Source organism: Pollicipes pollicipes, unplaced genomic scaffold, assembly GCF_011947565.3.
Source record: "Pollicipes pollicipes isolate AB1234 unplaced genomic scaffold, Ppol_2.1 Scaffold_7231;HRSCAF=8579_pilon_pilon_pilon, whole genome shotgun sequence".
Lineage (NCBI taxonomy): Eukaryota > Metazoa > Arthropoda > Thecostraca > Pollicipedomorpha > Pollicipedidae > Pollicipes > Pollicipes pollicipes.
Window position 1 is genome coordinate 41,785,676 of NW_023597034.1, and position 27,676 is coordinate 41,813,351.

At 57.5% G+C, this 27,676-nt stretch overlaps 2 protein-coding genes across 2 annotated transcripts; both read left to right on the forward strand.

Annotated features, from left to right (window-relative positions):
• Nucleotides 1-47: 47 nt before the first annotated feature.
• On the forward strand, nucleotides 48-16,866 carry glu (structural maintenance of chromosomes 4-like protein gluon). The gene is given in 26 exon segments (XM_037232788.1): nucleotides 48-138; nucleotides 1,478-1,592; nucleotides 1,594-1,743; nucleotides 2,165-2,259; nucleotides 2,677-2,773; nucleotides 2,962-3,138; nucleotides 3,441-3,545; nucleotides 4,441-4,628; nucleotides 5,246-5,386; nucleotides 5,715-5,865; nucleotides 6,399-6,620; nucleotides 7,097-7,218; nucleotides 7,791-8,031; nucleotides 8,511-8,713; nucleotides 9,430-9,614; nucleotides 10,018-10,253; nucleotides 10,944-11,070; nucleotides 11,513-11,652; nucleotides 12,226-12,348; nucleotides 12,726-12,797; nucleotides 13,149-13,322; nucleotides 13,666-13,860; nucleotides 14,582-14,726; nucleotides 15,257-15,344; nucleotides 15,890-16,073; nucleotides 16,493-16,866. Coding segments are annotated over 26 exon segments (3,912 nt in total). The 5' UTR covers nucleotides 48-121; the 3' UTR covers nucleotides 16,712-16,866.
• Nucleotides 16,867-18,253: 1,387 nt separating this feature from the next.
• On the forward strand, nucleotides 18,254-26,659 carry LOC119109644 (FMR1 autosomal homolog 1 homolog B-like). The gene is made up of 10 exons (XM_037233359.1): nucleotides 18,254-18,348; nucleotides 19,777-19,829; nucleotides 20,996-21,155; nucleotides 21,436-21,602; nucleotides 22,149-22,242; nucleotides 22,559-22,701; nucleotides 23,381-23,528; nucleotides 23,900-24,037; nucleotides 24,630-25,006; nucleotides 25,272-26,659. The coding sequence occupies exons 1-10, from the start codon at nucleotides 18,298-18,300 to the stop codon at nucleotides 25,378-25,380; spliced, it is 1,440 nt and encodes a 479-aa protein (XP_037089254.1). The 5' UTR covers nucleotides 18,254-18,297; the 3' UTR covers nucleotides 25,381-26,659.
• Nucleotides 26,660-27,676: the final 1,017 nt, after the last annotated feature.

The following is a 27,676-nucleotide window of genomic DNA, read 5'->3' on the forward strand; positions in this document are numbered from 1 at the left end:
CTCGCTCTCGACGGTGGGTATTGGTGGTACGTCGTGTACTGTGCAGTATTGTGAGGCGTGGGCGTATTAGAGTCGCGAATTTCTTGCCAACAATTTCCATGGGTGTTTTTAGAGGAATGAGATGCAAGTGAAAATCAGGTAAGACCCATGTAAATAATAGGATGAAAAACCCAGGAAATCAAGCGATTAAGTGATAACCATATTTTTGTCATTCACTACACCTATGTTCCTTCTACATGTTATTTTGGATCAACTCTACTTTTACAGCAATTGTTGTTAGGCACTTGGTATTTTACTATCCTACACTCTTCTTGATGACCATCAGGTCCTGACCTCAAAAGGAATGTGTAGCATCAGACATGTCAGGCATGGAAGGGATGTCATGGCAATATTTCAATACATGCATCATAAACCCAAGTGCTCAATGTCTGGCTCAGTAACCACAAACCATAGTGCATAGGAAGCTGATATTTCAAAGATTTGTAATATTTCAAAGGAAATTTAATGGAAAAGTACTCAGAAAATGTAGTTTAGAAGTTTGGCATAATTTGTTATTGCATGAGTTTGACGTACTCAAGCCTGAGGTTCAGCAAATAAAATTTAGAAAAGCATTTGACACAGTGGATGTATTTTTTCTGGTTGATGTCTGTAGAGCTAATGGTATAATTTCAGAATGTTGAGGTGGGTACTCATAGTGCCCTATTTCCTGCAACATTAATTGTATGAGGTGTTTGGTAAATACATGTATGCACCAGTTTGAGTGACATCATTTATGTCTGCAATGTCACTTCCATTTCAGGTATTTTTTAGCATAATTTGCCTTTTCCATTGTGTGCTAACAACCACATGCTATGAATATGTGGCTGTCAGCACACATTCAACAAATGTGTTTACTCATGGCTTTAATGTTTGAGATGTACTTGCATAATTGAAGGCTTACAGAATTGTTTGATACTTAGTAACAAATAGTCTGATGAGTCTAGACTTTCTGCACCAAATCAGTACCAAGTTTGCAAGAACAGGATGATTCTTACAACAATGCAAGCAATAACAATTGCAGGATGCGGTTTCATGTGCTCTATTTTGTTGCCTAAGCATTCCCTGTTTGCTCGTGCCTGTTCAAAAAATTGGATGATTTGTTGTCATTGAGCAGGTGCACACACAAATACATATGTATATATGTATATATATGCATGTGTTTATATAGCTTTATATATATATATATATATATATATATATATTATATATATATATACAACAAAAGCAAATTTTCCAGATCAGTTTTTGGTCCCAATATTGTGCAGGGTTTGTGGGCAAATCTCATCTCAAACATGACTAACAAGTCCACTGGTCCAGAAGACCAATTTTGACATTGCCATTTGCCTTGTGTTTGCATGTGGAGAAACTGGTGCCAGGGGTGTTATGCTTTTCCAGCTCATGCTGGCCAAGTGCCAAAGCTTGAGTTCTTGTGTTGCAGCCAGGGACGCGCCATGGGCCGGCAGCGCAAGAGCAGCGCGGTCGGCGACGCGCCGCCTCCGGCCGAAGATGAGCCGATGGAGGTGGAGGAGCCAGATGAGGAGGATGAGGAGGGTCGGCATCAGGATCGGCGACATCTACCTGCCACCGCCGCCACCGCCGGCCTGCACGTTCGAGAGCAATGGGCCCCGGCTCATCATCACCCACATAGAGAATGAGAACTTCAAGAGCTATCTGGGCAAAAAGGTCCTGGGGCCCTTTCACAAGGTCAGTAACATGATCAGTGTTGAAGCGTTGGCTGAGTGTTTTGCTTAGGCATGTGGAGTACAAATGAAAACATTTCTGAGTGTGATCCTCTTGGGAACATCAAAGTGCAGTAGCAGAATACTAAGCCAACAAAGCCAGGGCGTGGGCCCAAGACGTACGGACCACCATGTTTCGGTGTCTGACACTACGGTCCGCACCGGTAATTGCAATGCTAATTGCATGAGCAGTAAACTGCAGATTATTTGCCAGGTCTTGGTGAACAGACTTGGTAGACATACCTACCAGGAGTTTGTATAACTTGCCCTTCAGCTAGCTATTACCAGCTTGTAAACATGCACACTATTATATGACCCATGAATACATTCAGCCGCTTATTTACCTGTGTCCGTCCCTCACATTCCGCTGTGCGCGCCCTCTGCAGAGCTTCACGTCCATTGTCGGCCCCAACGGCAGCGGAAAGAGCAACGTCATCGACTCAATGCTCTTCGTGTTCGGCTATCGCGCACAGAAGATCAGGTAAGCCGCTGGCGGCTGATCTGCACTGAAACAGCGCTGCCATAGGCTGAGGCCGCGTTTGAAGCGGACACGCGTGTCACGTGCAAGCAGCGCTGACAGCGTGTCCGTGCTCTGTGCACGTGCCGGCGCACAGCTCGCTGCGGTGTGATGCTGCTGAGGTCGTCTCCCCTTGCCGTCTGGCTCATCAGTGGGCGCGGTAGTTGTGCGTGAGCCGCGCCGCAGCATAAGGGCGATGTTCTCTGGTTTAATTGGTTGTCAGCGTGTGACGGGTTGCGAAATACGCGGAGTCTGCAATGCTGTGTTGCATGGCTTGGATACGAGGTCCGATGGTGTGAAACCAGCTTCATGCCTTATAGCCGGGGTCGTGTCCCGGTGATTGATGAAAACTCAAGTTACGTTTTGTTTTCTCTCCCGCAGATCGAAGAAGATTTCCGTCCTGATTCACAATTCAGATAACAACGAGAATATTCAGAGCTGCATGGTGGCCGTTCACTTTCAGAAAATCATTGACAAGGTACGTGTGATACAAGGGTGTTTCTGTGCTTAGGGCGTGTGCGCAAATCTAGGCATTATGAGTTTCCCAAGACCAAGGGATAAATGAAGTCACGGCTCTATTTCTAGCTTGCTTTCCCTCACAAGAACCGCCCTGGGCGATACTTTGGTGGCGAGCATTCTTGCTCATCCGCTCCTCCCCTTTCTCAGGGAGACGAGGACTTCGAGGTGGTGCCGAACACGCAGCTGGTGGTGGCGCGCACCGCCTTCAAGGATAACTCTTCCTTCTACACTGTCAATGGCAAGCGCACCCAGTTCAAGGCTGTGGCGCGGCTGCTGCGCGCGCACGGCATCGACCTGGACCACAACCGCTTCCTCATTCTCCAGGTTAGCGCTCTCAGTGCGGACTGGGCTCCGTCCTGAGAGAATGGTTGCCCCCCCCCCCCCCCCCCGTTGGGGGTCTATGAACGTGTCGACTGTTTTCCTCTCAATTGTTGGCTACGTTGTCAGTGATGAAGTTTTTGACTGTTAGCGCGGCAAAGAATTCATATAGTGCCATTTTGCCACTATGATATCCATGCATATGATACATACATGTGATTTCCTTTTCGAATTCACTCGTACTTTGTCTGCGCGAGAGTTCGCGCTTTCCCGCTCTACTTCAAGTATCCGGGATCGTCTACCCTCAGGGTGAGGTGGAGCAGATCTCACTGATGAAGCCGAAGGCGCTTACCGAGCATGAGACGGGCATGCTGGAGTACCTGGAGGATATCGTGGGCTCATCGCGTTACAAGGTACACCCATGAATTATTGTAAGGCAGATTCGCGAACCGGTGCTAGTAGAACGCCGCAGCTTGAGTTACTAGCTGTCTGTTGTGGTACTTTCCAAGCATTTGTTGTGAGGTGTCGAGTTTCTACTGGCATTAGGTGAGTACTTCGGCCAGGTTGCGAAATTAGTTGGCTCGCCCAAACTGCAATGCAAAAAACACCATATTTATAAGCTGAACAACAACTTTCAGGGGCCATTGATCATCCCTCTGAAACCTGCTGAATAACGAGCCTCCATCAGCGTAATGCACCTGTCACTGATGTTACCATCGTCCGTGATTATTATATGTCAGTATCTTCAGTCTGTTGACTGTCGTATGCCACTACGATGCCGTTGGTGGGCTCTATCCGTTCCGCGCCGTATGTCAGCGAACCAGTGTCATGTGTCGGCGCTTTACGTCAGTGACTCAGCACTGTGTGCAAGCTTTCCACGTCGGTACTGTGTGTCGGTGCGTGTCGCTGCCGCGTGAGCTCCCGGCAATGTGCTGCCACACGTCGTCAGTTCCCCGTCTCCGCTCCGTCACGCGTCATCAGTTCTCTGTCTCCTCGCGGCCACACGTCATCAGTTCCCCGTCTCCGCGCCGTCACGTGTCATCAGTTCCCTGTCTCCACACCATCATGTACCATCAGTTTCCTCTCCCATGCCATCACGTGTCACCAGTTCCCAGTCTCCACGCCATCACGTGTCATCAGTTCCCCGTCCCCACGTCATTGCGTGTCGTCAGTTCCCCCTGTCCCTTTGTCATCACGTGTCATCAGTTCTCCGTGTCCATGTCATCACGTGCCATCAGTTGTCAGTCTGCGCCATCACGTGCCATCAGTTCCCCGTCTCCACGCCATCACACGTCGACGCGCCCACAGGAGCCGATCGAGCTGCTCAACCAGCGGGTGGACCAGCTGAACGAGCAGCGGGCCGAGAAGCTGAACCGCGTCAAGCTGGTGGAGAAGGAAAAGGACGAGCTGGCCGGCCCCAAGGACGAGGCCCTGGCCTACATCCGGCTGGAGAACCAGGTGGCCTGCAGCAGGAACACGCTGCTGCAGAAGCACATGTGAGCGCGCTGACCGGGGCCCTCCCGCGGGGTGACTAGCAACAGCGGGGGAGGGCCCGACAGGTGGTTGGGAGATAGCATTTGTGTGCGTGACCTGTTTCCAACGATTGCATGCCTCACGGGTGATGACAAAGTGCGCTGCACATATATGGCCCACCAGTCGAATGCTTCCCCAACGTTAACATGCTGCGCTGGTGATATAAAAGTGAACTGCACACAGCTGGTCGCTGGGCTCGTTTCTGGACCTTCACCAGCCAGCCGTAAGTCAGGCATGACGGTGCTAGAACGTAATAGGAATGGGTCGCGGGAACGCTGCCAGCTGTGTGCTCTTCGTCCGCTGCGAGTGGCGTGGTGGACGGCGTTGTTAATAACCCAGGCTGTCACAGGCGCGTGAAAATTACATCAAGCTGATAAGCTGCGCAGTGTTATCCCAACTGAGAGATACAGCTCCTCGTAGACGGGGCTGGAGATCACGGTACCCTTGCCTGAGTTGCAACACGTCAAGGCCGTCGGACGACCCTCGATCGTGAGTGCGCTCTCGTGCAGACGTTAACGACGCGCTCCCGAGGCGCCCGGCGCCCCATCCTGGCATCGCGCTGACAGTCGCGGTTTGACAGCTTCGAGTGCGCCAAGAACGTGGAGAAGGCGCAGGCCAAGCGGCAGGAGATCGATGACGGCATGTCCGACATCAAGAAGCAGCTGGCCGAGCTGGCCGAGCAGCGGCAGGCGAAGGAGGGCGAGATGAAGGAGCTGGGCAAGTGAGTGGCGGTGGCGGGATGTGGCTCAGCCGTCCAGATACTACTGGTGGGATGTGATGGCGGGACTGCGGTGGGACATAATGTTGGGACTATGGTGGGACTGCATTGGGACATAATGGCGAGGCTGGTAGGACATGATCATGGGACATAACGGTGCAACTGAGGTGGGATATGACGCTGGGACTGTGGCGGACTCGCGGTGTTTTTTGTGCGGACTCACTTACTGTAATGGAGCACCGCTCTCGCTGTTGCTGCCGTCCGCACTAACAGTGAGAGGTCACCATGTGGCCTGGCCTCTTCGCTGACCGTGACCCTCGCCGCCGGGCAGCAAACACGACGCGCTCAGTCAGGAGCATGAGGCCATGAACGAGAAGTTCAAGCGCCAGCAGACGGACGACATGCAGCTGGAGGAGAACCTCAAGCTCACTAAGGCCAAGATGAAGAAGCTGAAGACGGCGCTGAAGACCGACGCCGAAAAGGTACCACCGGAGCGGAACGTTCGCGGCTTGCTTTTAAATCGAACAGGTGTTTTGGAACAATCCGCTGTGGGGTGCCGGTAGTGTAGTGGTTAACGCGTGGTTAACGCGTCTGCGTTAACCACTGCGCGTCTGGGAAACCAGAGGTACGGGGTTCGATTTCCTGCGGTGCCCGCCGTCCCTGCCAGGGTGAGAGGCAGGCGACGCCATGTAGCCTCAGCAGCTGAGTGCGACGTAAAGCCCTGATGACGTGACACACGGGCAGTCCGTTGTGCCGCACGGCGACTGAAATCTAGCTGTCCTCTGACGTCACATCTCATTACCATAGGTTCTCCCGATGCGATACGAAAACATCCCGAGCTAACTGGGTAGCTTCAGCCAAAAGTCGCCCAGTCCATCGTTTTACCTGGCAGAAGCAGCAGCGTTCATACCGTCATCGCCGCCCGCCCGCCACTGGCTAGACCGTGTCAAGGGCGCGCCTCGCGGAATGGGATGTTCGCGTCCTGCGCTGACACCGGCCGGCCTCTCGTCCACAGCTGGCGGGCCTGGAGCGCGTGCCCGAGGAGAACCGGTCCCAGATTGAGACGCTCACCGAGCAGAAGGGCGCGCTGGCGGCCGAGCGCCAGACAGAGGACGAGAACTTCCAGCGCGTCATGGCCTCCATCAAGTCGGAGACGCAGCAGTACCAGGACGAGAAGGACCAGCTGGAGGCGGAGCTCGGCGGACTCAAGGAGACGGTCAACAAGACCAAGCAGACGGTGAGCGGCGGCCAGGGCGGCGCGCCGGCTACCGCTGTAGCTAGTTGGGAGGCTGAATCAGTGGCCGAATGGCAGCTGAATGGCTGAACGGTCGCATGCTGTGGGGATGGGGGGGGGGGGGGGGGAAGGGGCCTGGTGTCAGTTGGAGTGTGTGACGCGCGCTCAAACCATCAGATCTGATCTTCAGCCATGGTCACCGCCTGGTTGCAATGTCACCGTCGGTTGTGACGTCGGCGGCACCGCGGCGCCGTATTGTTGTTCGCTGCGGTCGGTTGCCATGGTCACGCCTGACTTAGCCCGACAGGTGGCAGGAGCTGTCTCGAGACTGGCGCGTGCTTGCCAGTAGGCGCTGCAGCCAGACATCTCGCGACGATGTATGTCTAACGTGTCTGGGCGGATACATAACGGGACGAGCTTGGATCGCGTCACCATCACCGTCGTAACCTGACCTGACCTGACCTGGCACGCCCGGCCAGATGGACGCGGCCAAGTACGAGCTGGACATGTACGTCGGCAACGAGCAGTCGGAGCAGGCCAAGCTGGTGCAGATGGAGACCGGCCTGGAGACGTCGCGGCAACAAGGCGCCGACAAGACTCGGTGAGCGCGCGCGCGCCGCGGCCTGTTGCCGAATCCGTGCTGTCGTCAGAGTCGCTGTGCAGCGCAGTTAGGGTCACTGGACGCTCACACTCGTCGGCAGATGGTCCACAGGTCAGCTGGTGCTCTGGCAGCATGTGGTGTGTTGTCTCCCATGTGAAGGCGGTGCTGTTGTGTCTGTGCTCGGCTGGTGGGTGATTTGGTGTGTGGTGGTGTGTATGGGCTGTGGAGGAGGTTTTCCCGGTGGCACGGCGTGCCGGGGCTGCCGGTAACTGATCTGTGATGGCCGGTGTTCGTCACGTCGGCCGCTCTCCCACCTGACCCTCGTACTGGCGCAGTGACCTGGGCGGGATCATCCCGCCTGGGACCTGGCGTGACCTGACCTTCGCGCGTGAGCTGGCTGGCTAGACTGCCACCTGACCTGACTAGCCTTCCTGCCTGATCTGCCCGACACGTGACAAGCACAGGCTTCACGTGTCTTCCTTCCGATTTGACATGAAATCTATCGATCTAACTGGCCGTCTCTGCTGACCTGGCCTGGCCTGACGTGACCCGCCGCCGCCGTCAATCGGCAGGGTGCTGAAGGAGCTGGAGCGGGAGATCCCGCGCGCCGAGCAGCAGCTGGAGACGGCGCGTGCCGAGCTGCAGGAGACGGCGCAGCAGCTGGCGGCTGCCGGTGAGCAGCTGCGCGCCGGCCGCGGCCGCCTGGAGGAGGTGCGCTCGGCGCTGCAGGCCGGCCGCGGCCGCGGCGCCGTCCTCACCGCCGTTATGGAGCAGAAGCGCAACGGCTCGCTGCCGGGGGTCTTCGGCAGACTGGTGAGCCCACCGCGACACCGCAGACAGCTGAGATTGGTTCGTCTTGCTAGATGGCCAGAGTAGTCGACGCGCCCTGAAGCCCAAATCAGCATTATCATCGGCTTTCGGTTTAGGCCATGGTGTTTGGAGTAGGCAACACTGGAGGCAGAGACGTAACCGAGGGCAGCTGGCTTTTCTCATGACTCGCCGCCGAAGGGCTACGTGAATATGCGTGTTTTGGAGAGGCGCTGGAGGTCGCACATGTTTGGGACTGCCAGATGTGGCCGGCGGTGTGAGGCGGGGATGCCATCTAAGGATGCTTTTCAGCGACGGGATATGGGAGTGAGACGAGGTCTCCAAACGCTGCTTAGCCCCTCTGATTGTAGGCTTTGCTCTGTAATCCTCCGACGGCCGGCGCGGTCTCGCGCCAGATGGCGTCTTGTTGTCGGTCGTGGAGACGGGCTGACCTGTTCTGACCGCACGTGTGCCCGGCGTCCCAGGGAGACCTCGGCGCCATCGACATGAAGTACGACGTGGCCATCTCGACGGCGTGCGGCCCGCTGGACAACATCGTGGTGGACTCGGTGGAGACGGCGCAGCAGTGCATCCAGTTCCTGAAGCGCAACAACATCGGCACGGCCACCTTCATCGCGCTCGACAAGATGGAGAAGTGGCGCCGCCACACGCAGACCAGCATAGAGACGTGAGTCGGCCGTGCCGGGTCGGGCCGGGCAGCGGCGGTCCGCATAGAGACGTGAGTCGGCCGGGCCGGGCCGGGCCGGGCAGCGGCGGTCCGCGTAGAGACGTGAGTCGGCCCGGGCCGGGCAGCGGCGGTCCGCGTAGGGACGTGAGTCAGGCCGGGGCCGGGCAGGCGGCGGTCCGCGTAGAGACGTGAGTCGGCCGGGCCGGGCAGCGGCGGTCCGCGTAGGGACGTGAGTCGGCCGGGCCGGGCAGCGGCTGGTCCGCGGAGCGCGCCGACTCCGGACGCCGTCAGCGGCCGAAGCCTCGGGACAGATTCCCGGCTTAGAGTTCGGTGTGGCGGCATCACCGGCGCTTATGCCGTGGGGCTGCGTGTCGCATATTACCTGTATCATCACGGACTGTTGCGCGAAGCGTAAGCGAACGCTTAAACTCCTGTTCTTGCTTTTGTTTCGAAGCGTCAGGATGATAACGTCTTCGCTGCAGCAAATTTTGCTTAAGGAGGCCTGACAGAAGTCCCATTAGATCAAACGTCAGTCACTGGCCAATTGGAAAACAGGCTGTCGCGCTGTACGGATTCCCCCCAGCGCCTTCACGTTCTCGCAAGCATCTCCGGGTTGGCCGTTGCAGAGCTTACCGCTTGTGAGCCACGCCCGGCGGGCCTGCGCCTGTCGTCCCTCCCTGACCTGCCCCTCCCCCTCCCTCCTCTCCCACCCACAGGCCGGAGGGCGTGCCGCGCCTCTTCGATCTGGTGCAGGTGCAGGACGACCGGGTGCGCACGGCCTTCTACTACGCCATGCGTGACACACTGGTGGCCGACGACCTGACGCAGGCCACGCGCATCGGCTACGGCCGCCAGCGGCACCGGGTCGTCACGCTGCGCGGCGACCTGATCGAGACGTCAGGTCAGCCTGGCAGAGGGGCGACGCTCGGGGGGGGGGGGGGGGGCTGACTGCACCCTCAGCAGGCGATGCGGCGCTCCAGCTCGCCGCAACGGTAATGTTTTCCACATGCCCCCTTGTGAGCGCGTGGGGTCCCCGATCCGTATGGCTAGGGACCTATTGGTCGTGACGCAACGTTCGACAGCACGGCGAACAGCGGCAGTCGGCGTCAAAGTTGCGGGGACGACGCTGTATATTTCGTGTTCGCGTTCAACGCTCGCCTGTCACCCTCAGCGCGAGCGTGCTGACGGGCTATATCATCGTACACCTGCCGCCGCGCTGACCGACTTCGGTTCCGCTGCTCTGACCTGGCCTCGCGGACGCTGGTCCGACCCGACCCTGACCTACGTGGCGGTGCCGGCGGCAGGCACGATGAGCGGCGGCGGCAAGAAGTCGCTGTGCGGCCGGATGGGCTCGCGGGTGGTGGCGGCCGAGGTGACCCAGGCGCAGGTGGAGCAGGCCGAGGCCGACCTCGGCGGCATCTCCCAGCGGTGCGCCGAGCTCAAGCGTAAGCACCAGCAGCTGGAGGAGGCCGTCGGGGCGCTGCGCAAGAAGCTGGACAAGATGCGCATGGACCAGCGGAAGCACGACATGGACGCCCGGGTTGGTTGGCGGCGCCGAGGCCCTCAGCGGCGGGAGGGGGGGGGATGATGTTTACGCGGGCCCGTCGGTAACATATGAAGGCAGCTGGAAAACATTCATCGATGCCGTGCCGGAAAATTCCTTGGTGTCATGCCGAAAAGCGTTCGTCATGCTGCTGCCTAAGCTTCGGTTGTCACGAACTGCTTGGCGAAAATAGAAAACGGGAGCTTTCTTGTGCCAAAACGTACAGACCCGCTTCTCTCATTGTTTTACGGTGCTCAGGGTGCTTTTAGGTACTGACTGTTAGGCTTAACAGTTGTGCTGGTATCACAGATGAAATAGATTGTTTGGACCACCGTCCTTGTCTGGTGTACACGTGTGTAACATGCGTACATACTAATACACCAGGCGAGGTCGCGAACAATGAGTACATCCATGGTATTAATCACTCGTCTCAATCCTTATGTAAAGCTGTAATCTGTACTTGTGTAACACCAACCTAACGACGAAGCAGAGATCGTGAATTGTAAGCCCCTGAGTGGCAGGAACGGCAGGCACCGCAGGGAATCGAGCCCGCTACCTCTGGTTTCCCGGACGCGTAGCTGAACCACATCATTACTTGTCCCCACCTCTTGGGCTGTGTGGCGAACTTGGCCGTGACCGTGACCTTGACCCTGACCCCGGCCGTGACCCTGACCGTGTGGCGGACAGGCGCTGACCAGTCAGCTGGCCGTGCTGGAGGCGCAGATCGCTGAGCAGCGCGAGAAGGTGGCGCAGGCCACCCCCGACCCGGCCGTCGTCCGCAAGATGGAGGCCCAGCTGAAGCGCGCCACCAAAGGTGACGTCAGAGGGGCGCCGTCGATGTGGAGGGAGCGGCCGGCGCGGCGCTGTCCGTCCGGCGGCGTGCGGCCTCAGCCGGTCCCGATCCGGGAGCTGGCGGCGCCGTCCGACCCGAACGGGGGGGGGGGGGGGTTGAGGGGGAGAGGGGAGGAGCTCGCCGGTGCCGGTGCGGGCGCGGGCGGCGGCGGCTGGTTCCCCTCTCCACTACGGGGGTGTTGTCACCGGTCGCGGCTCCCATGTCGCTGCGGGCGATGTGGCCGCACGAGCGGTCGCCGTGGAACGACAGGCGGACGGCACGAACCGATGCCACCGGTCCCGCCGTGCTGTCTGCATGGTGCTGTGCCGTCGCGACGCCATGGGAGCTGCGCGATGTCACCGCGTTTCGCGCATCATTGCGCGGACGTCACGCCGCTGACGGGCGCGCTGTGCGATGTCGGCAGAGTTTGCGAAGGCCGAGGCGGCGGCCGACGTCGTGGAGTCGCGCGTGAAGGCCGCCCACGACAAGATCATGGAGATCTCGGGCGGCAAGGTCAAGGCGGCGCAGAAGAAGCTCGATGACGCCACCAAGAAGCTGGAGAAGGTCAGTCTCTGCCGTGATGGGATGTTGTTTGACGCTGGAGCTCTGTCGGAAGGCTTCAACGTCGCGTCTGCGTCGATGGAATTCTGTGCGGCCCAATAGAAGAGACATCTGTCGTCGAGATATGGCGAACGCCTATCTCATTGTCTATGCCACCAAGGGCGGCCTGTGTGTGTGGGTGTGGGTGGGTGGGTGCGTGCGTGCGTGCGTGTGTTTGTATGCGTGTCTGTGCCGGGCTTTGCCCCTCACCGCTTAGCCGGACGCCTGCCTGCAATCTGTGGCAGCTGCTGGCGCCGTTCCCGACTGCCTGACGCCATCTGACCCCGTTTGTCCTTGGTCGCTGCCGCGTCCACTCCCCGCCTGTGGCTGACCGTCACGGTCAGCTGACGCAGCCGGTGGTAGGAAGTCCGCGATTGGTCGCCGTCACCGGCCGCCGCCCGTGATTGGCCGCCGTCGCCGGCTGCGATTGGCCTTCGCCCCCCACCGCCGCCCGTGATTGGCCGCCGTCGCCGGCTGTGATTGGCCCTCTGCCCCCCGTCTCCGCCCATGATTGGCTGACGCCGTCCGGGTCGCCAGGTGAGCGGCGACATCGTGCGGCTGGGTGTGGCCATCAAGACGGCGGAGCGCAACGCGGCCAAGTGCCGGGACAAGATCGCCGCCATGGAGACGGAGCAGACCGAGGCGGAAGCCGAGAAACAGGTGCGCGCGCCGCGCCCGGCCGGGCCGGACCGTGAGCTTCGGCCGTGAGCTCGTCACTAGCCGGATGCGGTGTCGTTGGAGGCTGTCGGACGAGCTGGAACGCGCGGCTCGGTTCGAATGTACCATCATCTGTTCCTCTGTTCACGCGATGTGGGGACCACGTGGTGTTATTTGGGACGATAGCTTGTTCACGTGGCTGCTTTACGGTCATCACTGTGGACGGGGCCGCGGGGGTGAGGCGTGCCGCCTGCCTCGCGCCGCGTGGCGGGCCGTCCGGCACTGGCCCCAGTGGTGCCGCTCTGTGGCTGGCGGACGCCGGGACAGGGTCGGTGGGTGACGTCCGGTGGGCGTGACGCGCTCCGTTCTGTCCGCCGCAGTCGCTGTGCGAGCAGCGGGAGAAGCTGGAGGAAGAGGCGGCGGTAGTCATCAGCAAGATCAAGGATCTGGAGGTGAGCGGCGGTGGACGCGTCGCAGCGGCTCGGTGTAGTGTCCTCCCCCGATGTCGGTGCTGGGGCTCGCGGGCGACTGTGCTGCCTGCTAGGCCGGGAATGGACCATCGTCCTTCGAAACCAGACTAACCCTCGGCCTCAGCCTCACAGTGGTAATTGTGTTGACTTTTGGCGTCATCGGCGTTGAATTCATTTAATTCGTTCGGTGTTCTTCACTGCAATGTCCGGCGCTGAGGAGAGGTGGTGTCCTCCCGAGCCTGTCAGCGTGCTGGCACGCGCAAGGTGGTAGGTTAGCGCGGCGCCAGATACATCCGTCATTTGGCTGGTGCTGATGTCCTGCGCCTGACCCAGGACACGCGGAAGGAGCTAGACCAGAAGCTGTCGGCCCTGAAGGAGGAGCGTGACAAGGTGGCGGCGGACGAGGACAAGATCAAGTCCTCCAAGATCGAAGTCGACCAGGAGATGGAGAAGTACGACGGCATTATCAAGGAGAACAAGTCGCGCGCCCATCACTGGAAGAAGCAGGTAGGTGTCTTCCTTGGACGCCGCCTGCAACGTGGTTCTCTGTAAGAGTTAATTTTGTGTTGTGAGATGCATTTTTAAGATTGAACTTTAGCTTTTGAACTTTTTGACAATTTTGTGTTTGAATGCAATTTGCTGCTATATGCAGTAACAAGTGCGCCGTGCGTCCACTCGTCTCTCATTTTGCTATGATTGCAGTTGGAATATGGCTCTAGCATTGTTGACTAAGATGTCTGGATGGCCTGAGATCTGTCGGATGTGGTGAAGAGCCGTGATTTCGTAGCGTGATTTCTCCGGGTGTCGGCTGCCCGCCTTGCCGCTGACCAGACCCCCACCGTCCGGGCAGCTGTCGAAGCTGGAGCTGCAGCCGGTGCCGGAGAGCGACCGCACGCCCGAGGACGTGCTGGAGCTGGCGCAGCTCTCCGAGGACGAGCTGCAGAAGCTGGACGACGAGGCCGTCAAGTACACGCTCACCATGCAGGAGGAGGAGCTGAGCCGTCTCAAGCCCGACCTGGCCGCGCTCGCCGAGTACAGGAAAAAGGTGCCGTCTCCGCCGCCCTGTCAGTGTGCCGTGGGGGCAGCGCCGGGGTCTTCGGAGACACGGCTGACCTGTGCCGCTGTCTGTGTTCGCTACGGTGTTGTGCAGCTCTGGCGGTCCGGGGTTCAGGCCGACACGATGGGCCCACTGTTGCAGCGTGGCGTCTGTTGAGGCTCTCTCAGTGGTTGACGCACAGGTGATACAGGTGCTGAGTCTGTGACCAGGGCGGTGGGGATGTGATGGGTTGATCTCGTGCTCGCCGGCGGGTGCCTGGCCGGCGTGGGGCGTGATGCTATCGCAGACGGGGTCGAAACGTCGTACGCCGCGCGGTTGGGGGTCTGGAAGAGGTCTGGCAGGCTGATCCAACACGATCGATAAGATTTCGGGACCTTAACCGCTAAGCTAGGCCTACTTCGGTCCTTACCCGTCCGGTTGTTCGGTGGCTGACCTGTGTTTCGTGCGTTGTGTGACCTGTGCCCCGGGCGTTGTCTGACCCGTGCCCCGTGCGTTGTCTGACCCGTATCCCGTGCGTTGTCTGACCCGTACCCCGTGCGTTGTCTGACCTGTACCCCATGCGTGTCTGACCCGTACCCCGTGCGTTGTCTGACCTGCGCCCCGTGCGTTGTCTGACCTGTGCCCCGTGCGTTGTCTGACCCGTGCCCCGTGCGTGTCTGACCCGTACCCCGTGCGCTGTCTGGCCTTACCCCGTCGTACCGCCCCGCAGGAGGAGATCTATCTGAGCCGGGTGGCGGAGCTGGACGAGATCACGGCTAAGCGTGATACGCAGCGCAAATACTACGATGACCTGAGGAAGCAGAGGCTCAACGAGTTCATGGCCGGCTTCGCTATCATCACCTCCAAGCTGAAGGGTAGGCCGCGCGTCCGGTGCCGTTCGACGCGAGCGAGCGGGCGCCGTTCGGTGGGCGGCCGCGTCGCTGTGTGCTGTGGGCTCCGCGAGACCCGTCCACACTGTACAGCGGAAAGTGGTGGTGTGTAGTGCATGGGTATGGGTCGCGACAGGCATTTTGGTGGCATGTTCCGTGTAAAGTTGTAGGTTAATCCCAGTGATATACTTTCGCGAGATGCTCAGTATCCAGCTGAAAGGATGGCGGTAAGGTTGCGCTGAACCTCATCTGCCGTCGCCTGCACATGGTGTGGTTAATGTGCCTGCTCACATTCTTAGAGGCTATGTCCCAAATCGTTCCCCTCGTCATCATTGTCTCCGTGACCCCTGGGATGATAAGACAGCGGCAGGGCCACCGCGATGTGGCGGTGCGCCCTCAAGGGCGGCGCTGTGGCCACTTGAGCCGCCGGCCTGCGGCACCGGGCCGTGCGGCCGGTGCCGGCCGGCGAGGCCCGGCGGAGCGCGGCCGGCTGACGGACCTCTCCGCCCCGATAGAGATGTACCAGATGATCACACTGGGGGGCGACGCCGAGCTCGAGCTTGTCGACTCGCTCGACCCGTTCTCGGAGGGCATCGTGTTCAGGTGGGTGTTTACGTCGGCCGGCGCGGCGGACCCGGCCGCTCCGCTCGGAGCGTGCCCGTCCCGCGCGCGCGTGTTGACGCGGCGGGGCGGGCGAGATAACGGCGATGTTCGCGGGGCTTGACCCCCCATCGTTGGCGTCGGGAGCTGAATGCCAGTGACTTCGCCTGCTGTGTTTCACGCGGTGTCGGGGTCAGATTTTGGTGCCGGTCGGCCGTTGTAGCCGACTATTCCACCCACAGGGTGCCGGCCCGTGCTCAGTGCAGCGGTGCTGTGAGTGAAGTGGTACGTTAGCAGGCGGGGTGGTTACCTCAGTCGAGTACTCACATGGTGTTCGGGTGTTCTGTTTCGACGTAACATTATGCCGCCGACCTGTGGCCGCCATATCTATCCTCGACTCGCTGCCCGGCATTCCTGTGACCTGCCGGGCACCGCGTCAATGCATTCGCCACGCGCGGACGCACGCACGCACAGCCATGTCCACGCGCAAAGAAGGCGCGCCGGCCATCCCCTCCGAAACGTGACAGTTGGGGCCCGTGACGTCACAGCGTGCGTCCGCCCAAGAAGTCGTGGAAGAACATCACGAACCTGTCGGGCGGCGAGAAGACGCTGTCGTCGTTGGCGCTCGTGTTCGCGTTGCACTACTACAAGCCGACGCCGCTTTACGTCATGGACGAGATCGACGCCGCGCTCGACTTCAAGAACGTCTCCATCGTCGGCAACTACATCAAGGTGGGCGGAGGGTGGGTGGGAAGGATGGAGGAGGCCGGGAGGGGGGGGGGGGGGGGTGGCTGAACTGAGGCGAAGGTTACGGGGAGAGTGGAGGGCGTTGTGGGTAGGATGTGGTTGGCTTGTGCGCTTGGTGAGGGTTGTCTAGGTGGTGCCGTGATCTTCACGCGCTGTTTATGCCAGTCTGCCACTGATGTGCTTTGTAGTCCGGCTTTTCCTTACATATGTCACTGAAATTGTTGTCTTGCTGTCTTCATTTTCGTGTGAGGACTCTACAATTTTTAGCGTTAATTGTTCCCCATCGTACAGTGCTGCAGTCATCATTTCGCCGTGTGTACTTCGGTTCCACGGGCCTGTACGGGTATTGTGCCGCTCTGCCCGACGTCCGTCCACTTACGTGCGTCCCGTCCTGTGCCTGACAGGAGCGCACCAAGAATGCCCAGTTCATCATCATCTCGCTGCGGTCGCAAATGTTTGAACTGGCCGACCGGTTGGTGGGCATTTACAAGACGCACAACGCCACCAAGTCGGTCACCATCAACCCGGGCCTGATCGGCCGACCGGCTGCGGCGCCCGCCGCGCCCGTTGCCCCCGCGCCGGCCGTCGACGCCGCGCGCACCATGCTCGCCTCGCAGCCCTGACCTGGCGTGACCTGGCCTGACATGACGTGGCCTGGTCATTCCTGACCGGAGGGACGGCTTCCTCGCGCCGCCGCGCCGGTGCCGTGTCGAGCGGTGTCGGGGGTCGGGCGCGGTGCTCGTCCCCCGGGCTCGTGGCGCCCCGCGGACGCAGCGGCGCCGCACGCACCAGGGGCGGCGCTGCCGGTGCGGGGCTGGGCTGCGGCCCGCGGCTGCCGCCGCCAGCCGACTCTTCTCTCGCCTGTCGTGCTTTGTAGTGAATGTCGCGTATTGTTAGTCATGGAATGTCGTTCCCAGCTGGCGGTGGTGTCGCGATATGCGGATGCGGAGCTGGGCTCTGGAACATTCCGCTGTGTGGGTGCCCGGGCCGATCCGCCCACCGTCCAACGGATGGCCCGTCTCACGCGCTGTCGGCGGTATTCACAATATACGACCGCGCACAGCTCGTCGCAAATCATAGGCAGAAAGATTGGGATGTGTTTCGAATGGTATGGATGCCCTGATCATGTGCGGTGGAATGCTCTTTCAGCACTCAGTCCCTATGGCGATGACACCACCCTGCGTATTTTACGTGCGAGCAGTGGTAGACATGTCGCAGAATTGGGCGAAGATTCTGAAAACTTGATTGAAGTCCATTCTGAAACAGCACATTATGAGCTTTGCTGTTTTATCATTTGTTATGACACCGCCATACGTCATGTTGCATGAACAGTTTTGCAGAATTTTGGTACTTTGATTTCGTCAGCCATGGGACGATTGCATGTCAAGCAAGAGATACTTGATATCGTTATTAATTGGGTAGGGGAGAGGGGGATCCGACGTATCGATCTCAGTGTGAAGCAAATAGGCTGAACACGTCGCGTTGATGGCTAAGCAAAAGCGTGAGGTGGCTGAAATTCTTTGGTAACCCACGGCCCCTGCGGACTCGAACACGATTTCATAATGCTCTTGGCGCATGCGCGCCATGCCCCCGAGAAGTTTGCCTGGCTGGTGGACAATCAAAGCAACCGCGGCCGCTATTTTTCGCGGCTTATAGTTAACTATGAACATCTGACATACACTGCAGGGTTATTGATGTTCAGCTTCGGACCCAGGGGAAGAAGACGCTGGGTAGGAGGAGATTACGCGAACAAGTGCCCCATCTCTAAGACAACATGACGCCCATGGGGAAGTTTTTTATTCAGCTGACTTGCTTCAGCCCCGCTTTCAATTAATTTTCAGATGAAGTGAAACACACGGAGAGATACTTGCTTTCTTGTTTTAGGGGAAAGTGGTTTCGTCGTTTTTCACTTGTCAGCTCCCTACATCGCTTTGCGAAACTACGTCCTTGATCGGGGCGTGAGGCTGTTGGCCATTAGGCCAAGAGGTCTCTTGGCTTGCTCTATGCCCATTTGAAAATCATGCCAAAGCTTTCCAAATCAAATGCTAGTGGCAGTTTTCCCTTCATCCCAGTTTTCGAAAGCATGACCGCGCCCACGCCTATACGGCATCTCCGAAAACTGCTGACAGGAATAATTTTGGAACATTCATGGTTAAATTTGGCAGCATTTCTGAAGCAGAGCACAGACGAGCGCAGACTGTCGTACAAGATGGAGGAACTTGCCGTGGAGGTGCGGAGAGAGGACGGGGGATATTACAAAGTAAGTCCAAGATTAATTTTTAAGTGATGGGTTACGCTCTTTGAAATTTCTTCCTAAGCTCCTCTGCGAAATTTTGTATGTTCGGCCCCGGGGGCGAGTAAAATGCATTAGTAAGTGAATGAGACGAACTCGACGGAAGGCTTTTTTGGTGGGAATAATGCTGCCCGGCACCGATTAAGACCAATAGACTCTGTGAAGGATGAACCATGGTGTGAATTAATAAAACCTGTGTGTTTTTTCATGATGATCCTAATAGATGGTGTAACCTGCCTTTAATTTTTGGTACAATGTTGTGCGCCAGAGTGCAAGGTGGCTTTGTGGGACATGCTTTGGCATATTAATCCATGTGAAGTAATAATTGTAAACAGGTGACGTGTGGCTCAACAAGATCTGATGATAACAAACCTGCTGTCCTGGAATTAGATAATTGTCGTGGAAGCATGTCAGTTACAGTGCACTGTATTATGCTGGAACAGGTAAAGGTAAAGAAACAGGTAAAAGTGTTTATTCTTGAACAGTAAGGGGTAATTATCGGTAACCAGATTTTCTTTACTGCTGAATTCCTGTAGTCTAAGTATGCAAGTTATGACAAGGATTGACAAAAGGGGAAGCAACTCTTTCAGTTCAGCCCTGCAAATGATATTTGTGCTTGTTTTTATTGCATATTTATGCTGTCATTGAATGGTGTCAGTGATGTTGATATTAAGGGCACATGATATCAAGAGGCATTTTATGCCATCTTGAGGATGTTTCATAGAGATGGTTATTCCATTTCCTGGCTGGATGGACACTTTAACCCAACAAGGAAACAAAATAAATTTGGTGTCCAATTTTTAATGAAGTATCTTTACATCATGCCAAAATGAGGCATATAACTAGATTTATGAGGTCACGGGTCTCACCCACATTCAGACCACATGAGCTGTGGGAATGCGTGTTAAACAACTTGCATTGAGACAGTACCTGTTGAGAGTATTGACTTTTGATCTGCCAAGAAAGTCATATAGCCTGATGGATAGATTGTTACATGTTTTAGCTGTATGATATATTACATCATCATCATTATCATCATATGTAGAGTGTGATATACTGGCCTGTTTCAAAAGTCATGTCTTGCTGAAGAGTTGGGACATTTCATGCATACAGTATGAGTACTTCCCCTGAATCTTGACACTACCATGTACTACACTTAATCCTATGCCTTCTGCCCTTTCACATAAGCCTGGCACAGCCAAAATATACATGGGTTTCCTGTGCATGAATCATCATGTTGCTGTTATGTACAAAGTCAGGGAACCCCAAAAGATCAGAGTGATGATCTCCTTATAAGGTCTCTAGGCTGCACACCCTGCAGCAGTGCAAGTCCCCCTGGCATATCATTGGTGTACCCGCGTGCAAAATGTCTGACATTCGTACTGTGATCTGCAGGCATCAGTCATCGATGCAGGAAGAGGAGACACAGTCCGGGTGAAATTTGATGAGTAAGTACAACCAATCCTGCACGTGTGGTCGCAGGCTCCCACACAGGAGGCCTAGTCCAGCCCCCACACTTAAGCAGGTGTGAAAATGAAGAACATTCTGCCATGGTACATATTAATCATTATAGTGGCATTAGTGTATGCCATATTACATGTACAAGTGTGGTAAATGACAATCAGGGGGTTTTGCCTGGATTGCCTCCCTCCCCAACTTTCTTGGAAGGCTGAAGTAATGTCTTTAATTTATGTGGAATGTTTTACATGAGTGGTTTTGGTGTAAAACACTTGCAAAACACACCTTACCTTCATGTATTACCTGCATGTACATGCCACCCAGGATTGGCCAGCCCAATCTTTGTCAGACAGTTTGCCTTCAACCTGTTGTGAGGCAACACTTGACCATGTTAAACACCACATAGTGCTGTGGCATGGCAGCTCCTGGCCCAGTTTGGCCTGGCCCCATGGATTTTTAAAAAACTGAGTTGGAGTTTGTCATGTCAGTCAGATCAAACCATGGAGCCCATCTCTGGCACTTGTACCCAGAATTCAGTGCAGCCAGGTTATGAATGCAGTATCTTTCCCTTAGACAAAAAGGGCACTTCTTTAAGTGTTTATAGTACAGTTGAATATAAAGCAGTGATCAACATGCATTATTGAAGTCATTGAACTGTTTAGAGTGCATGCAGGGAATAGTGTCCAATATGCAAACATGATTGTGGATCAGCCACCTTCAGCTGAAGAAGGTAAGGATTCAGTCCACAAGGAATTAAAGAAGAAAGTAATGACTTTTTGGGTTTACTCATCTTCAGGCATAGCAAAGAGACATGGTGCACTGAAAGGGAAATGGACAACAATCGATTTGCTGCACCACAACCACTCATGATCCCTCACACAAGTCAGGTGGCTCCCCCATGCCTCAGTGGTCATCACTGCGTTCAAGTCTGACTTCTGCTGCATGCACAGGGCTTGTTAATTGACATGTTAGGACAGTTAATTATTAAGTTAATAAAAAATTAAGCATAGGACAGTTAATTGACATGTCCGTCACTAGTGGCTGTGTCTTGACATGAAATGCATGCCTAGTTTCCATAGAGTATCCAGATCATCATTATCCATTCTGTCGTCATCCATATCATTACGCGCCTGATTGTTCCATTGACCGCCGGCAGCGGGCAGCTGGCGGAGGCGGACGTGCCGCTCTCTCAGGCGCGCCTGGCGCCGGCCGCCGCCGACCCGCACGCGCCGCCGCCGGCCGAGGGCGAGCAGGTGGAGGTGTTCTCTCGCCTCAGAGACGACGCACCCTTCGGCTGGCTGCCGGCCGTGGTCAAGGTCAGTGGCCCCTGCAGGCTCGCCCGTGCTGGCCGCCGGTGATGGGCGTGAGATGAGTGCCCGGGTGCATGTCTCGCGGTTTGTTTAGGTGATTTCTGTTTACTTAATGGGCTAAGGCCATTGATTAGCAGGCTGCTGCGTTGTAGAGCCGGAACAGTCTGGCTGCGTCGAGGGGTTAGTAGCGCTCGGCGGCGGGGCGCAGTGCCGCTGGCAATGCTGACCTGACCTGACCTGACCTGACCTGACCTAACCTGAGGCGCGCTTGACCCCGGCTCGGCAGATCGTGAAGGGGGACCGATGCGTGGTGGAATTCACCGGGCTGGGGGACGTGCGGCGCACGGACATCATCGGCCAGGATGAGATCCGGCCCCAGAACACCAACCCGCCCATCACCAACAGCAGCTTCTACTCGTGCTACATACCCGTGCCCGAAGACCTACTAGAGTAGTGAGTGGGCTTGGCAGCAGGTGCCAGCTCTTGGATGTAGGCTTGCCATACCCGTGCGATCACGCGTGTGTTATGGCTGTTTTCGGTCCTTGTTGATTGCAGGGTGACAAAGACATGTGTGGTGGTGATGTTGTAATGCAGTCATGCTGCAGTATTGACAGATTATTATTTTCCTTGTTCAGAGAAGAAAATGTATGCTCTCTTGGCCTTTGCAGATGCTTGTGTAGCTTTTTTGCTTTACATCATGCTATTATTGTATAGGGCTTGCCTTTTCTACTGCATATCCCATTGATGTTGAGATTGCCATGTTTCATCATGTTGTATCCTGCATTATACAGCTGGCTTAAGATTTTGACACAAGTTAGCATTCTCAGCTGTATACAAAAAGGCAGACTGTGGCTTAACATTGGTGTTGAAACAGTTGTTATAAGCCATCTCTAGTCAATGGCGTTTTTCGTGACGATTATCGCGTGTCTCAAGTGTAGAACTTGTCAGCATTGTTTTTTGGATAGTTCAGGCTTATTGTGACATTGTTTTGTGTTTCAGTGCACATCTACAGAATGCCCACAAAGAGTTTCAAAAGGCCTGTGGAGCCGCAATATGTAAATTCATACCTGAGAAGAACAGCTTGTTTCTAATGGTATGTTTCACTACATGTAATATGTGTCTTCATGCTTTTGAGTGACTGGATTTACCCTGAACTGTCAGTTTTTGGTCTTGCAGCTCTGTGGGTTCTGTTATCGAAAGGAATTGTGGTAAAAGTACAAGACAAGGGGACAAAGATCGAACGGAATACGCAGCCGTGCGAAGTGTTCACCGTTTGTCACATTTGACGTTCACGGTTAACTGAGCAGCTCCGTCGTCTGCGTCGTTGTACGCCCCTGTGCGCTCCAGACCGGCTCGCCGGCCGGCTACCCGCCCGCCCCGCCCCCGCTCACGCTCCGCCGCCGCCGCAGGGCCGCACCGCGACCGTCAAGAACCGCGCCAACATCCTCTCGGAGATGCACTTCCGCGGCCTGAAGCAGAAGGCGCTGCTGCTGTCGCGCACACAGGAGGCGTCCCGCCACCTCGAGTCGACCAAAGCGCACTCGCGCTCCGTGTAAGCGCCGCCGGACGGGAGGGGGGAGAGAGTACCAGTGTCCCCTGTCGGCTGCGGGGCCAGGCTGTCGCAGTGTCGAGTGGACGGAGCACGGCGCCCTGCCGGGTGGTGCGTGCACCTGACCGGCGTGTGGTGCCGGAGTGAGCGGCAGGGGAGCTCTCGTCGCCCTTCACGGCTCTCTACCGCTGTTGACAGCGTTACACGGGAGTTTTAGCGGTGCCGCGTGGTCCAGCGAGGTTGTTCTTTGCTGCATGTAAATGCGTATTAATATGCAGGCTGTCTAAGCGGCAAACCATTCAGCATTGTATTGGTTTCTCCTTTGACAAGTACACGGAGGAACTCGCGGTAACAAACTAGCTCAGTTTCAAGCTCCTCTCATCAAGGAAATGTTTGTTTATGTCGGTTTTGGAGGACCTTACACTATTTTTCTGTGGTTGGGTGCTGACAGATGTGTCCTGTGCTGGATGGCTTTGTAATGTCCCTCTCCCTCTCGTGCGTGTCACTGTATGGCCAGGTGCACGGAAGAGGCCCTGGTGGTGGGCACCCAGCGTCCTGTGTCCTTTGGCCTGGTACACGGAGGATGTGGTGAAGTACGAAGCGCTGTGTCTCGCTCCGTCGCCAAGTACGCATTGAGGCTGTCGGCGGCGGCGCGCCTGACGCCCTCTCCCTCCACGACCAGGTACACAGAGGAGTTCTCAGTGGTGGAAGATCTGATGGGCCTGGCGATCGGCGCGCACGGCGCCAACATCCAGCAGGCGCGCCGGCTCGACGGCATCACCAACATCGAGCTGGAAGAGAAGACGTGCGTCTTCAAGATATACGGCGAGGTGGGAGCGGCGCGGGCGGCGGCGGGCTTGCGCCGGCGCGGGGCGTCCATCGCTCGTCAGCTGATAGGCTCGGGGGGGGGGGGGGGGGGGGCGAGCTGGGTGGCGGCGGACAGCACGCTCGTCGTCGCGGTGGAGAATTGTTGAGGAACTCGGCAGCCGAGCGGGGCTGCGGTGCGGTATGATGGGTTGAGGTTCTGAACGATTGTAGTTTGACGGCGCCTCTGTGTAGGTCTCAGACCTGGGCACGTTTTGACGGCGTCGAGTGGCGCGCTGCGGCGGCGCACTCAGGGGCAGGCTGGACCGCCCGTGGCTCTATGTGTCGCATGGCAGCGTCGAGGGACACCCTCTTACCGCGCGTGTGCCGTTCGCAGTCCGAGGATGCCGTGAAGAAGGCCAGGAGCATCCTCGAGTACAGCGAGGTGTCGATCCAGGTTCCCCGGCAGCTGGTCGGCAAGGTGATCGGCAAGAACGGACGCATGGTGCAGGAGATTGTCGACAAGAGCGGCGTGGTGAGTCCTCCGGGAGCGCTGCAGGGCCACCGCATGGTGACGTCGCATGAGAGCAATCTGAACATGTCCAAACTGATGCTGATTTGTATCTTGTTAGTTTGGCCGAAAACTTGCCAATCCTGGTCGGGGTGCAAGCATTCGTGCTGCTCGGTATTTGGTTGTTGCATTAAGTGTCTTGTTCTGAGTTTCTTAATTAAACAAAGCAAAGCTTTGTCCCGGCATTGTCCTTGGAAGTGCATGATCGGGTGGTTGATCGACGGTCATTAGAACGCACTTCATGTTGGATTTTGTCAAAGATCTTGCACATGCACTTTTGCCATTTTGGCAGTTTGGTGGCAATCCACTAGGAGAAAGCTGTTGCCTTTGTTCTCTGCATGGGCTCACCGGTCTACGTGCTATTACCTTCTCTCCCTCCCACGCGTGTCATCGATGTCGTCAATCCCAAAGCTGACCGAGTGGAAGACCGCGGAGTCATTTCAGACATCCTGTCTTTAGAACTGGCATTAGAACTTGCTGATGGCATCCGCTTGCCCCGTTCCGCCTCGCCTGCGCGGCCGGTGGCCCGCTCTCTAACGTCACACCCCCTCGGCAGGTGCGGATCAAGATCGAGGGCGAGAACGAGCCGAACCCGACCACGCCGCGCGAGGAGGGCCTCGTGCCGTTCGTGTTCGTCGGCACCATGGACGCCATCGAGATGGCGCGGGTGTTGCTCGAGTATCACCTGGCGCACCTGCACGAGGTGGAGCAGCTGCGGCAGGAGAAGCTGGACATCGACCAGCAGCTGCGCACCATGAACGGACCGCCCGGCGGCGCGCCTTACCAGCCGCGCTCGCGCACCGAGCGCCCCTACAGCGGCGACGGCGAGGGCGGCGGCCGCGGCCGCGGTGGCCAGCCGTACCGCGGCCGCGGGCGCGGTCGCGGCCGGGGCGGCTACGACTCCCGCGACGGCAGGGACAACAGAGACGCCAGGTGAGCGCCGGCTCCGCGGGGACCCGAGTGGAGAGGTGGAGCATAGTGATGCTGGGCACACGTGGTCGGCTCCCGAGGGCACGCGGACGCGCGAGACTGCGGCCGCCCGGCGTGGCGGGCGGGCTGGGTGGTGAAAAGCCCGTCTGTTGGTGTGGCGGGGCCGCGTACACCCGCGATCCATGAGCAACAAGTCCACAGTCGGCGCTGGGCCACGTGCTGAGCCCGCCTGACCTGACCCGACCTGACCGGGTCTGCCCGTCCGCAGATACAACGGTCACACGGAGGGCGGCGGCGCCGAGCGCAACGGCGACGGCCCGCGGCCGGCCGGCCGCGGCGAGCGGCGGCGCGGCGAGCCGCGCGGCAGCCGCAAGTAGGCCACGGCCGCCCCCGTCCCTCCCGCCTCCACGCGCGCCTCCGTCTGCCCCGAGCGGGTCGACCATCGGACCTGCGCGACCTAGCCCCGGACTGGATCGGACCCTGACCTGTGACGCCGCCTGTCCACCAGAGAGTGAGAGAGAGAGAAAGCTATTGTGTAAGGGAGATAGAGAGGAGGCAGATGTAGACGGACCCGCACCTGGCCCAGACCGCGGCCGCGGCCACGCTCGCCGTCCCAGCGTCTGTGCTTGGCCACACCGCGCGGACACGACCCGCTCAGAACACACACGGACACACACACACACGTTTACATTCACATTCGCATTCGCACTCACACAGGTACGCCACGCTCACACACACACAGCTCCGGATTGCAGCTCCTGGCACGCGTCGACTGTCGACCCACTGTTTTCTTGACACCCGTCAGCCGCCATGCTGCTGGCAGTCCGGCGCGAAGGCTGGCAGCCGCGCTGAGACCGCCCCGTCCCGCGCGCCGCGTGCTCCGCCAGCGTCGGAGGGCGTCTCTGCCACCACCTTCAGCTGCCGCCCACTTGAAATTGCCTCAAGCGTCTTGCTGCTGTTCTCACGTCACACACCTGCGTCGGCGCATGTGTGAGCGCGTGCCGACCTCGCTTCGCGGCGAGCTCTCATCGCAGACGCGTGATCCCGCACCGTTTGCGCAACCTGCGGGTCTTTTGAACGCGCCTTGCGGACCCGCCACTCCGCCCCCACACACGACAGTCGAAACAGACCGGACAGGCGGGCTGAGCGGGTTTCTCAACACGCTAGCCACACGCACGTCTGCACAGACCTCCATGCATATACCACGTGACAGTTCGTTTTCTCCGTTCTTTTGATTAGCGTTTGTTGCATGCCGCTAGCTCTTTGTTGCGTTCGCGCGGCGCCCGTGCGGTGCCCGGCGCCCCTCGCCCTGTCGGCTGCCCGCCGCCCTCTGTCGCGCGGCAGTCTCGGACGCGACCTACGACCGGTGGCGCGCCGTTCGGGCGCAGTTCCGCGCGGCGGCGCGGCCTCCCGTCACCGCGCGCCGCGCCGCCGCAGGCCGACCGGCGGGCGGCCCCGCGCCGCCCGCCCCCCGCCCGAGAGAGAGAAGGAGAAAGATAGACAGACTGACAGCGAGAAACCGACCGGCCGCGCCCGCTGCCGCCGGCGCGGGCCAGGAGAGACAAAGCCCGGATCATGCCAGCCAGTGCCGGACGATTCTGTTCAGTTCGCCTTCGTGTACTTCGATTTTCTAATAAAATTGTACATTGTTGGGCGCGCGGTGTTTGATGTGCTACGGCCAGAAGCGGCGTTCCGTCTGCGAGGAGTTGGTGTCGCTTGGACCACACTACCGTTTCATTTGTGCCGCGGTTAATCCACGCGTCAGAACCGAGGTATTGCGCATAGCACCGACAACTACAGTTGCGCGGCTGACAAGAGCACACAGGAACGCGTGCGTTGGCTAAACGGGAAATGGACACCAGGGCCCGGCTTCTAATCAACTTACGACTCAATCTCCGCATAGATGCGTGGCAATGAAGAAAGCACTTATTGCAAGTATGGGCACAAGTAGAATTAGTGGATTCAATCTCGTGGAAGCGTACAGCACACAGTAACGGCTCGCTCATATTATTCGAATGAACAGCTCTCGGCAAGGTTTGTAGCCAAATACATCATTTCCGATTAGCCGATTCTACGTACGCCCACATTGGGATCATAAGCGTTCTTCCTTGATGTGCACCTGGTCTGTACAACGCGCTGCTCCGTTCCGTGTGGGAATGCGCGCACTTATTGGTGTGAGCGGCGTCGTGCGTACAGACCACCTGCCAGCCTGTCCATGGCGGTTGATTTTGCCAACAGAAGATCTCTCGCTCCCGGAGGTCAGCAAAGCAGATGTACAACCGATCGTCTTTCGTTCCAGAGCTCTAGAATACCTTGCATCATACCAATCACATATGGTTATGCTCACACGTAGCCTCAAGACACCAGACAGCGTTGGTGGTGTCTTCTTGTGTCGCAGTGACCCGATCGCTTTCACTGCCGGCGCGTGCCACGCTTTTGACGTCGGAACTCTTGGCTATTTTGAGAGCGATTTGTTACATCGAGGTAGGTGATGAGATTTTATACCTCACTTCAACGAACTCCTTGAGCAGTCTTCTGTCGCCGAGGGCTTTTTATCCACTCCTTTTATCCACTCCTGAGTTGTTCATCCACTTTTTATTCCTTGTACAAAACATTGCATTGCGTCTCACTGCACTGAACCGGATAAGAAACACGCTTCTTCTTTGCTGGATT

What these genes read in the sequence shown, in the direction of transcription:
- LOC119109644 (XM_037233359.1), top strand. Translation starts at nt 18,298, where the DNA reads ATGGAGGAACTTGCCGTGGAGGTGCGGAGAGAGGACGGGGGATATTAC. An exon ending in GTCCGGGTGAAATTTGATGA is followed by an intron (nt 19,830 to 20,995) that starts GTAAGTACAACC and finishes GACCGCCGGCAG; the next exon opens with CGGGCAGCTGGCGGAGGCGG. An exon ending in AGAACAGCTTGTTTCTAATG is followed by an intron (nt 22,243 to 22,558) that starts GTATGTTTCACT and finishes CCGCCGCCGCAG; the next exon opens with GGCCGCACCGCGACCGTCAA.